We start from the raw sequence: 12178 nt of genomic DNA, 5'->3' as shown, positions 1-12178 counted from the left end.
GAAGGTCAAGTTCTACTAGAACAACTGTACTGGCCACGTGCCCAGTTATGACCCGTAAGGCCATTCCCGTGACCAGGGAGCTCTGGACTGTTCCTACAAGTGAGCGAAGCTGCCCAGGGCGGTGACCCTGTAGGGCGCCCTGCCACTGGGCCCGGCCCACGCGCACCTCTGGGAGAGGAAGGAGAGCTGGGTGGTGAGCACACCCGGGCCTTGATAACGAGCTGTGGATGGATGAATGAATGCACCACAGTGACTACAGACCCTGAGGAAGGTTCTTGGCTGCTCTTGGGCCACAGTCCCTGGAGAACTGGAGGCAGCGTGGGCGATCCGCGCTCCCGCTCAGTATGGAGGGCTGACGGGACCCCACCCCCCCGCCTGCCTGTGACTCGGCCCTCTCCCGAGAAACCCTTTACCTGGAGCTGCTTGAGCGCCTTCTGGGCCTGCTCCGGCTTCCTGTACTCCACGAAGCCGAACCCCATGGACAGCAGCGCCCCTGGAAGAGAGAGGCGGGAATCACGCTGCGGGGCTGGTGGGGGGGAACACAAAGAAGGAGCGCAAGGCCAAGTGCAAGGGCCCTTGGCCCTCGGCTTCGTATCCTCTTCCTCACACCCTCCTTCATTCCCCCTAATGTTTCAGCTCCTGGCTCGCCATTCATTACTAGTCATCTCATAGAGTCAGCCAGGGAAGCGATACAGCCACCCCCAAGGCAGGCTGCCTGGAATTAACAGATGACTGGCGTGATAATTAGCTTCGGAATAGAATTCCGCCTTTGGGAGGGAGAGGGGACTGATGGGGACAAGCATGGCAGTGACCAGCAGCAAAGCCTCTCCCGGGCAGTCCCCTGCCCTCCTGCAGGTAATGCTGAGGTGGACGTGGGCGGGACAGTCCCACACGCCCAAAGCTCACTCTAACAGTGCTTCTGACGATCGGGCATGAGGTTGGAGGAGGGAGGGAGGCGGCCTCAGGCCGTCAGGATGGGGAGCTCAAACTGTATGAGCTCTGGCTTCCCGACCTCGGATGCATAGCACTGGGCGGGGTTTAGAGGACACACACACAACATAAGACTTCTAATTGCATCTTGCCCTTTCGACACAAAACGTGATGCATGCCTCCCCCAGCATTTCACACACATTTCCTGAGCCTATTCTGTTTCCCCACAAGGTGAACTCCAGGAGGACTGGCTGGGGTCTGATGGAGGCCTGTCTTTTGGAACCAGCCTGTCTCTCCCGTCTCCCGCCATTGCCTTTGCCTTGCGCACTCCCGCCGGCACTCGGCTGCTCCCACCTCCAGCCTCTGTCCCCTGCCTGCTGCCTGCTGCTTGCTGCCTCCACCTCCCAGCCTCGGGCTGACGTGAAACCTTGAGCTGGGCTGCCCCACCTGGCCCCCTCCCACTGTGCTGCAGCCACCAGCTTGTGTGTCTCTCAGGACACAGCTGTAGGCGGACTTGCGGCATCCCTGCAAATGCCACCAAACTGAAGGGAGGGGGACTGCATGGCTGTGGAAACAAGGGGTGTTTACAGGACACACAAAACAAGATCTCTAAGAGCATCTTGCAGGAGGCCAGGACTGGAGAGGAGACACAGCAGAGGCCGAGCAACTCGGGACAACACCCGAGGCCAAATGGAGATACCACAGTGGCCTCTGCATGGCCCTGGCACCCACCAACCAGTGAGGTGCGTGGCTAATGCCTCGGTGGAACCTTCCAGATGTTCTCCGTCTGGGCTACTTCTCAGAGAGGAAGGGGAGAGCCCTGGATCGGCATTTCCTGCTGTTCCCTAGCAAGTTCCCAGGGCAGAGGTGCTGGGGGGGTGGGGGAGGTGGGGGGGTTGGGGGGAGAGGTGTCTGCCACTCTACCGGCCTGTGCCTGCTCCCAGACCGTCTGACAGTCCAGGGGCTGGAGTCCAGGTTCTCAGACCCTGATGTGCGCGGCTGCCCCGCTGGGCACCAGGGTCTCTGGGACACAGGAGCCAGGGCCGCTCTGCCAAGCGGGTTCAGCAGTGACAATATTTCAGAACAAGAGGACTCTCAAAACAACCCGGTGCGAGTCGCCCTTACCCCCCACCCAAAGCTCCCGTTTCTTCCGGAACCATTTGGTTCCGGCTGAGGCTCCGCAGGCAGTACCTGCTTTGTTCTTCTTCCTGGAAATGGAGCAGCTCTTCACCGCGCCCACCTTGGAAAACACCTGGAAGAGAGTTAACAGGTGTCACCGCCGTTCCCGGCTGATCCGGCAACCGTCCCAGGCGGGGCCTTAAACACGGGGGTGCCCAGGCTGTTCCCTAAGTCCGTGCCGCTGACACTGACTGCGCTTTCGCAGGACAGGCGTCTCCCCAGGCATCCGGCGTGTCCCTTGGGTGTTGTGGGTGCCCTCCCTCCCCAGACCCAGGCTGGTCTGGCTGCTGCTGGGGTCTTGGGCGACACGTCCACTGGACGGCCCAGCAGAGATGTCAGGCGGTGGGCGTTGGCTGCTCAACTAGATCAACACGAGCACCTGCTGACAGGCAGGCCAGGCAGCGACTACGTGAGCCGGGGGGTTCCCAGCCCGCACCCCGGAGCCATCACTCACCCCCTTCAGCGTCTCCTCAGTTGTGTCGAAGTTGAGATTTTTAATAAACAGGGTACACCCAGGAAGGCTCTCTTCCTCCTCCTCCTCCTCCTCCTCTTCCTCCATCTTCAACGAAGAGTTGGCTGCTCCTCCCTCTGTTGGCTTTTCACCTTCTCGGGTCTCGCTGTCTGGCACTGGATCCCCATCAAAACAACAGAAACAAAAAGAAGCACCCAAAATCCATTAAATGACACCTACTCTGCCTCAGGCTCAGAACCTGCTGGATCCAGAGTGTTCTGCTCGGGGGGCGGCGCCAGGAGGGGCACCACTCGCAGCCTGGGCTGGGTTAGCAAGTGCTGATGGACAGGGAGAGGCGGTCCCGCCCCTTCCTCTGTTTTGAAGAGAAAGGAACGTGAAACACAGACCCCAAACTATGACCCTTCGAAGGCTCGGACTCCCCACACTCATTTGAACTTCCAAGTAAACTGCTGTGTGAACGGTTTTATTGACCCCCAAACCTTCAGCAAGTTTTATTTTTTCTAAAAGAAAAAATACTTAGTGAACTTTCAAACTAAAACTCAGCTTTACAACTTTTCAGAAATTACAGAACGCGAACAATAGCCCTGAAGCTAAGGGATGTTCCATTCAGCTTCAGGGAGCACTGACAAAGGAGTGTTTTCACCCACACGTGACATTTCGATTCAGAGTCAGGCATCACGTGGGAACGCGGGACACACACACCAAACGCTCCTGAGCAGGAGAGGAGAGTTATAGGGCCACCAACGCCTGGGATAAGGGGTGTGGTCACTGACAACGATGCTTCCGAAGGATGTGCGACCACACGGACAAGTTCACGGGCAGCTCGAGGTGCTAAATAGAACGTGATGCTCGTGATAAAAAATTAGGAGGAAAGTAAGACAGGAAACAATACACAAGGTCACTCAGTGCCCTCACATTCTGTACACTGGGGACAGAGCAGAGCTCCCGGGACTGTCCTGAGGGCTCGCAGGCTTCCTCGCAGGCCTGGAAGGAAGCAGGACAACTGGTTTTGTTTGTTTTTAAGCCTCACCAGAGAATATTTTTTCCATTGATTTTTAGAAGAGTGGAAGGGAGGGAGGAAGAGACCGAGAGAAACATCGGTGAGAGAAACATTGGCTGTTCCCACACGCGTCCCAACCGGGGCTGGGGATCGAATCTGCAACTCAGAATGTGCCTTTGACCCGGAATCGAACCAGCGACCCTTCAGTGTGTGGGTCAATGCTCTAACCATTCAGGTACAGTGGCCAGGGTGGGACAGTTTTTCTTTCAGAAAAGAAAAATAGCGTTTTGGTCGGTTCTGTGTTTGAGTGCCCTCATTCATACTTCAAGTTGTTCAAACAAGCGTTCTCACCCCTCCTTAAGTACGTCCTGCGAACCAGCTGTGACTGCAGACACTTTAAGGTTCTACTTACTCGCCCATTGTGCAGGCTGGGCTTATTTCACGTATGCCCAATGTTCTGGAGTTTAGTAACTTCCATCCTATCACGCACACGCACGCGCACACGAGGCAGGAAAGCAATGCTTAGGGTGCTCCTGGTTATTTCTGGAGACGGGGTGACAGAGGCTGTGGCTTCATCTGCCCCCCCCCCCCCCACCCCCAACTCCTGCTTCGAAGGAACAGTGTTGTGGGAAGAGGGCACAGCAGATGTGACACGGGGAGCTGGCAGGCGGGTGTGTGGCTGCGACACAGGCGGCAGCCCTGGTGCTGAGTGTGAATTCCACCCAAGGTGACGGAAGCCTCACAGGGATGCCCCGGAAACGTTTCCAGTTTCCATCAACCTCCCCCATTTCCCCCCAAGTCACACGGTCGGGGCTGGGGACAAGTCCGTCCCCCCCCACATCCAAGCTTCTGATGCCCCTCCCACAGCCTCTAGGAAATAAACCATCTCAGCAAAGGCAGCCACCAGCTGGGCCCTCACCCCTCGGCCTCAGGGCTCTGAGCAGGGGGCCCATCCCTCCCTGCAGATCCAGACCCTGCTTGGCTGGCTGGCACGGGGCGGGGCGAGGCAACTCAGCGTGCCACCCAGAGCTGACGGAGACATCCCTGCCTCTCGCACACACCAGCACCCAAATGGTTCAGACTTCTGAGACCCGCGGGGGCTGCTTGGGGTTCAGGTCTGTCCCCACACCTGTGCTGAGCACCAAAGCCTCTCCATCCCGCTCCCTTTCTGCTGCAGGCCTAATGCTTGCAAGTCCTAGTGAAGCCTCAACTGCTTTGTCACAGGACAACCCTTTGAAGCCCTAAGGCAGTGGTCGGCAAACTGCGGCTCACGAGCCACATGCGGCTCTTTGGCCCCTTGACTGTGGCTCTTCCACAAAATACCACGTGCGGGCGCGCACATATAGTGCTATTGAAACTTCGTGGTCTATGCGCAGAAGTCAGTATTTTGTGGAAGAGCCACACTCAAGGGGCCAAAGAGCCGCATGTGGCTCGTGAGCCGCAGTTTGCCGACCACTGACCTAAGGGAATGGGTGACAGCTGAACAGCAGTGGGACAGGCGTCCTCTCTCCCTTGGAGGTGAAGCTAGAACCCAGCATCTCTACAGGACAAAAAGAATCATCTACACAAAGGCTCCTTCCCACACAATTTACCCAACAAGGGACTCCACGCAAAGCAGCTAAGACTCTGGTTCCGAATGAGATCTCAATGGAAACGAAGGCTACAGCCTTCAGCTGGGAGGACAGCTCCACCCTGGCTCTCCTCGCATTTGCGTCGGAGATGAGAGGAGAAAGGAAGGGACTGAGGCCCACACTGCACGCGGCTCCAGGCCTCAGTGTGCTGTCTTGTTAGGGACCTCAGCAGCCACATTCCCAGGGAAAATTCTGGGGCTGCCGGAATTTTAAGTCTCAGGTGCCTGCAGGTTGGAGAGAGGTTTATGAAAGACTAACAAAGATTAAAAAAAAAGAACAGTGGGGATGATGGAGACCAAGAGGGCTCACGGCAGTTTATGGGGCAGCCCCCTCTTGACACTGGCCAACAGCTGCCACGTAGGAAGGTCAGCCCAGGGTGTCAGACGTTCAGATGTTTCCAAAGAAGCTGAAAGTCCAGTTTAAAAGCCTCGGCAACCCTAACTGGTTTGGCTCAGTGGATAGAGCGTCGGCCTGTGGACTGAAGGGTCCCAGGTTCGATTCCGGTCAGGGGCATGTACCTTGGTTGCGGGCACATCCCCAGTAGGAGGTGTGCAGGAGGCAGCTGATCGATATTTCTTTCTCATCGATGTTTCTAACTCTCTATCCCTCTCCCTTCCTCTCTGTAAAAAATCAATAAAATATATTAAAAAGAAAAAGCCTCGGCAATGAGCTCAAAGGCATGTCGCAGCTCTGCACCAAGCAGTGGTCAGCTCGTGGCTGCCAGCGGTCAGCCGGGGCTCTGTGCTCCGCGCCCCCTGCCTGGGCAGACTCCTGGCAAAGCCCACTGGCCCCTCCCTCGGCCTTTCCCGGGGTCGGGACTCCAGCCAGGCCCAGTGTGGCTTCCAGGCGTCGGGGGCCCAGCAGCTCTGAGCGTGGCCAGAGTCCCCCCACGCCAGGGGCAGGGGCTGGTCTGTGTCTGTTTAAAGCCCCGGGTACCTGCCCAGAAGGGGTGACGTCGGGGCTGTGACAGAGCTGAGTTGAGAGGCAGCACAGCACCCCAGAACCAGGCGGAGCCTCCTTCCCTGGCGAGTGAGCTGCCCTCAGGCCCGGCCCAGGATGAATGAGGGGACTGTGAGGACAGCCAGGACCTGCTACCTGCCTGCTCATCTGGTCCCTCCCACTCTAGTGAGCCAACCAGCACTCCTGACCCCATACCTGGGAGGAGCATCCGACTGAAATACAAGGCGATCGAATGGGCCTGGCCTTCCTCCAACAGCACAGCGCCACTGCCGTTTCCCTAAACCTGTGTCCCAGCGCCCGCCTCCTGCCCCTGCAACCCCTGCAACCCCCTGGGCTGCGGGAAGAACTAAGGAGACAAGGGCACCGCAGCCCTGAGATCTGCTGAGAAAAGGGGGCCTGAGAAAAACGAGAAGGGGGCCCCAGACCGCAGTCAGGAGGCAGCGCAGAGCTGGGAGAGCACGCGGCCTGGGAAATGAGAGTGATGCCGATAGGAGCGTGGCCCTGGGCAACTGTCTTACTCACGGAGCCGCAGCTCCTGACCAAAAAAATGGAGTTAGACGCCCACTTACACACCCTCTGCTCCTGGCCCGCATGGAGAGGCAGTAGAAAGACTAGAAAGCATAAACGAGGAACTGTGAAACTCAAACAGATGTTTGCCAACGAAATCACCAGGAACCAGAAGAGGGAAGAAGTAAGAAAGGAGGCAGGGCTGGGCCCAGGGTGGGCAGAGGGGGCTGGAGGGAGCTGGGGAGGCCTGGGAGGACGCGCTGCCATCGGGTTAGCACAACAAAATCCAGTCACGCACCGCCGCGTGGGGCCTCATTGTAATCAGGGGGCAGAATTTAGTCGCCCCCTCCCCTTCGCTCTGGGCGAAGGCCGCCAGCACAGACTGTTATCAGCAGCGAGCAGCTTTTCGGGGCCCCCTCCCCCTCGGAGGCCTTTATCTGGAGGTGAGGGTCTTGGTTGTGGGGAGATAAAACACACAGCCCCCCTCCCTCAGGACTGGTACAGAGAGCGGAGGGCTGCGCAGAGGGGGGTGAACAGAGAGGCGCGTCCACGCCCCTCCTGCCCGCCTCCCTGGGGAGCCGAGGACACGCAGGGCTGGGCTGCTGAGCCCCGTGCAGTGCGGTCGGGCCTGGGGAAGCCGCGGGAACAATGCAGAGAGGCGGCCGTCAGGGAGGAGCGGGTGACAAGGAACAGCGCAGGGGACAGAGGGGACTGTGTACGTGACAGGTGTTAGAAAGGAACAAAAAGGGCAAAAAGAGGCCCCGGGTGAGCTCTGGGGCTTCACCTGACAACAGGGCTGGCAACCAGCACAGACATGGCCTCAACCTGCACTTTTGCTTTTTACTGTTAACACTTTAAAAATAGGAACAATGGATACGGTAGATAGGAGACTTATTTTTTCAATAAACTGGTAACCCCAAAGGGATAGAGGGAAAGGGGGAGAAATATTACTGATGGGCAAGATCATGGCCCCTGGCTAAAGGACCATCACAGTCCTTTTAAACACTTTTCTAAAGGCCTTTCATTCTAGGATGCGGACACGGTCTCCAGACTAAGTGGTTCTCAACTGGGGGCCGCACTGGCCTAGGGGGCACTGGGAATACAGGGGGGTTCAGGTGAGCCATCACTGGGGCGCCCCTGACCCTTCTGGTGGGTCCCGTGCAGTGTCTCCCCATCCTCAGGACAGTCTCCACCAGAGAACTGCGAGGTCCCCACTGTGATTGGGGACCCACCTCCCTTCCCTGCCTTTGCAGCCCCTGGACGCCAGAGGGCGCTGCGCCACGCCCGGACCCTCCACCCTCCAGACTGACTCCTCCCCCAGCCACCCTGGCCCAGGAGGCATCAGGGCGGGTGGGTGAAGTAAGGCTGTTTTCACTGGCTGTGTTCTGAGTCCCTAGGAATAGATCCTAAGTAGTTTATTTTCCTTGCAACCTCTAACTGACAAGCCAAAAAGCTGATGGCCTTGCGCTGCACCCATCATGTTTATGCTCTATTTTTCTAATGCGCCTATGAAATCCAAGAGTCTGAGACCCACTGGTCTCTGGGACGAATAATGAACTTTAAACCTAATAAATGGTGCCGCCCACCCGTTTCCCTCACCGCTGTCCCGGGACTCAGCTCTCACCAGGTTCTGGCTCCGCCCCATCCTTTTCCGCAGGCTCCACCGGTGTGTCTTGGGGTTCCTCCCTCTGTGGGGCTGAGCTGGAGAAGACGCCCACGGGAGCCCATTCCAGATACAGGGGGACGTGGTGGAACTGCAGACAGAGGTGAGGAGGGACTCAGTGTCTTACACAGACGAAGAGCCCGAGGGTGAGACAGTACGAGTGACTCGCCCCGGAAAGAGCCAGGAGGGGCACACAGCCCAGAGCCCTCCGCCGCCTGATCCCTGAGAACCACGGGGCCTGCTGCAGCTCAGGGCTGGGGGAGGGGCCGAGCACGTGTGTCCCCTGGGCTGCTCTGGCCGGGGTGTGAGTGGGCAGGGGGCGGGGGACAGAACCAGGATGAGAAGCAGCTCTCGTGCAGGAAATGCAGTGGGGCCACTGGAGACACACTTCTCTCCCCGCAACAGACTCTCAGCCACGCACGTGCACATACGTGCGTGCGGCTCTTCTTTGAAAAGACAAACCAGACATGGACAGAGGCTGCACATGGCTAACGTGCCTGAGAGAGAAGCTACTTGCAGTGGCTGTAAGGTGGCCCCAGGAGAGCCGTCCACGTCCTGACCCCCAGCACCTGTGTGACCCGATTTGGGAAAAGGGTCTGCAAATGTCACTGAGTGAAGGATCTGGAAGTGAGGTCGCCCTGGATCCAGCCAGAAATGGAGGGAAGGAGAAGGCACGTGAGGAGGCAGAGGTCAGTGCAGCAGCCACAGCCACGGGCACTGGCGCCACCAGGTGCTGCAGGGGCGAGGGGGGCCTCCCTGGAGCCTCAGAGGGAGCACGGCCCTGCAGCACCCCCATTTCCCACCTCCGGCCTCAGAACTGTGAGAGGACACATTGCTGTTTTAAGCCACAGAGTTGGCGGTAACCTGTTATGGCGGCCACAGGAGACTATCACACTCATTACTATCTGTGTGTGAGTGTATGTTCGTTTCTACCAAGGACAGGAGACAGTCCGCCTGCAGAACTGACTGCTAAGCTATTGTAGGTACGAGATCCCACAAGCAGAAGAATGAGGATCAAGTCCGAGGGAGCAGAACGCCGAGGAGCCCGAGGCTGAGACCTCTTTCTGGAGGTTCCAGCTTCTCACCTGTGATCTCAGTGGGGACCAAGCTCACAGTGAGCACAGAGCAAGTGCTTTAGAGGGGCTCCCATGTGCCAGGCCCCTGCTCAGATAGTCGCTGTGTCCGCTCCCTTCATCCCCGGGACGCAGGCCGGCGCCCTACCTTGGAATAGGCCAGGTGGCGGAAGGCCTTGCGGGCCTCCAGCGGCTCCAGGAACTCCACGATGGCGGTGACGCCGCCCTCGGGCAGCAGCACGCGGCCCAGGCTGCCGAAGCGGCCGAAGGTCTCCTGCAGCTCGGCTGCCAAGGTGCCTGCCGGCAGGTTCTTCACCAGAATCACGGTTTTGCTTCGCTCCGCAGCGGGCTGCCAGGGAGGAGATGGACATATTAGGGACAACAGGAGGGCAGGCCCTGCCACCAGCACTGATGTGTGGTCGACTCCAGACCAGGTGCCCCCTGGGACCTCAGTCACCAGGCACTTCAAAGGCCGGCCCAGGAGACGGCACCATCTCAGGCACGTGGCTCCCTGGATAAGAGGAGGCTCCGTGGAGTGGATAAGGGTGAGGGCACCAGAGTGGACCCCCTGGGTGAAATCCCTGTCCCTCCACTGTGGAGCCGTGGCAGCTCCCGCCACTGCCCACCGCAGCCCTGTGGGACATCCGGGTGCTCTAGCTCAGGCAGCATCTGCATCCGTGGCCCAGGCCCAGGGCCTTCTCCTGCAACTGCAGGCGCCTGCTGTCACATCATGGCAGGCGACAGGGGCTGGGAGCAGCCTGGGCTCCTAGGGGTTGGTGCATCCCTGGTCCTGAGGGTGGGACAGTTCCAGGCAGGGCTCTGCCGGTGCCCCAGATCCAGCTCGGCCCTGCCGGACGAGGTGCTGTCATAAGCATGCCCTCCTCTGGGCTCCTGCCCTCCCCTTGGCCTTTCTCACTGTGTCTGCTGCCCAAAACCATACTTGCCCTTGACTCTTGAGTCTGCTTTTGGAAGAACACAAACCTAGACACTAGACCAGGGGTGGGCAAACTTTTTGACTCGAGGGCCACAATGGGTTCTTAAACTGGACCGGAGGGCCGGAACAAAAGCATGGATGGAGTGTTTGTGTGAACTAATATAAATTCAAAGTAAACATCATTACATAAAAGGGTACAGTCTTTTTTTTTTTTAGTTTTATTCATTTCAAACGGGCCGGATCCGGCCCGCGGGCCGTAGTTTGCCCACGGCTGCACTAGACACTAGAGACGCACTGACCTGCGCTCGGCCCCTCACTAACATAAGGACACGGGCTATCTCCAGGACCGCTCCGGGAGAGGCTGCAACAGCTGTGCTAACACAGGCAAAGGGCGCATAGAGCGTAAGCGCTGTGTGAACGTCAGCAACTGTTTCATGAAAAACAATGTTGGAGGTGGGCAGAGAGCCAAAAACATGTAATGGGAAAGTTCCAGGTCTGGGATCATATGAGCATGAGTCTCAGCTCAGCCACTGACCTGGCCTTAAACCCCGGTCTGCTTTCCCTGTGGGCCTCAGTGTTCTCATCTGTGAAATGGGCTAATGGTTAACACCCATTTTGTAGGCCCCACAGGCTCTCCTCATAGGGGTGGGCACATCTGTAGGTGGGAAAGGCGGGGCACCCATGGGCTTTGTAGGTGCAACTCAGATTGCAAGTGTAACGATTAGGGACGTGGACTCTGGGGCCACATTCAAATCTGGCTCCATCGTGAAGAGCTGCGTGACCTGGAAGCAGGGACTGCACCTGTGACGGTCCCTTCTGTATGATCAGGAACAGCAGTGCTGCTTTCCACGAGGGTTAGGAAAGTGAAACTCGGAAGGGCGCTTTGGTAAGTCCTGATAGATGATAGCTAGTGATAGTTACTTATCCATCCACCCACCTCCCTACCCACCTCATCCATCGCCCCCACTTTCCACCCACTCAGCTATCCTCCCATCCTTCCATCCTAACCACCCTGCTCAGGTCAAGTCTAAGGCAGGTAAACCTCAGGAAGTTGCTGTTTGGGAGGCGGAAGCTGAGACTGAGCCCAGGCTCCTGCCACAGTCTCTTTGTTGGACCTCTAAGACAGCCCCCACCCTCAGGGCCTCAGTTTCCTTGTCTGTAGAATGAAAGGGGGGATAAGGATGTTAGGTGCTCACTGGACCCCCGAGACTTAATCAGCCATAACCCCGAGAACCCCACCTGGTGGAGGGAGCACGTGGAGGTGACCACTCCCCTACTTGGTTCAAGGATGGCCTACCACTCAGATAGACAGCAGTGCTCTTAGAAAGGAGCTGGGGGGACAGGATGTTTGGGCCCCCTGGTCTGCATGAAGGTTACGAGGTAGCCCTCCTGCATAGGCCTCTGAGAGACACCATCCAGTCAGATAGGCGCCTTGTCTGAACCTGTGTGATTTTCTTCTTATCTTTGGAGACTAAAAATTAATGGCAAACATCACCCTCAACAGGCCGGGTCCTCAAACCTATTGCCACGCTGCCAACCTGAACCCAGCCCAGCTCCCAGCTCCCCCGGTGTGCACCCACCTGGCTGAAGGAGTCCAGGCTGACCCCGTTGTCCAGGAGGAAGCGCCGCACTTCCTGCACGAGCTGGGTCTCCCCGAGGGCCACGCGCACAGCCACGCTGCCCTTGGTCTCCTGTGGGAGGGAAGGAAGAGGCCTGTTGGCTGTCGGGCAGGTGACGAGCAGCCTCCCGTGTCCCACAGCCCGAGAGGAAGGCCTGGATGGAGAGGACCCCCCGATGCCCTCCCTGACCCCACTGACCGGTTGGCTCTG

At 58.1% G+C, this 12178-nt stretch overlaps 1 protein-coding gene across 1 annotated transcript in view; it reads right to left on the bottom strand.

Moving 5' to 3' along the window:
• The window catches only part of RBM19 (RNA binding motif protein 19), a 90221-nt gene that overhangs the window by 65954 nt on the left and 12089 nt on the right, over positions 1-12178 (bottom strand). Inside the window, exons 14-19 of the mRNA XM_070399617.1 lie at positions 11930-12040; positions 9564-9764; positions 8304-8433; positions 2564-2736; positions 2122-2182; positions 414-493 (exon numbers count right to left, since the gene is read on the bottom strand). Of these exons, the coding sequence (XP_070255718.1) occupies positions 414-493; positions 2122-2182; positions 2564-2736; positions 8304-8433; positions 9564-9764; positions 11930-12040 (756 nt within the window). The remainder of the gene's footprint in view (positions 1-413; positions 494-2121; positions 2183-2563; positions 2737-8303; positions 8434-9563; positions 9765-11929; positions 12041-12178) is intronic.

Source organism: Myotis yumanensis, unplaced genomic scaffold, assembly GCF_028538775.1.
Source record: "Myotis yumanensis isolate MYYU_CA2020_CCGP unplaced genomic scaffold, mMyoYum1.0.hap1 SCAF_19, whole genome shotgun sequence".
Classification (NCBI taxonomy): Eukaryota; Metazoa; Chordata; class Mammalia; order Chiroptera; family Vespertilionidae; genus Myotis; species Myotis yumanensis.
The sequence above is the reverse complement of the archived record's forward strand: the minus strand, read 5'-3'. Positions and strand labels throughout refer to the sequence as shown.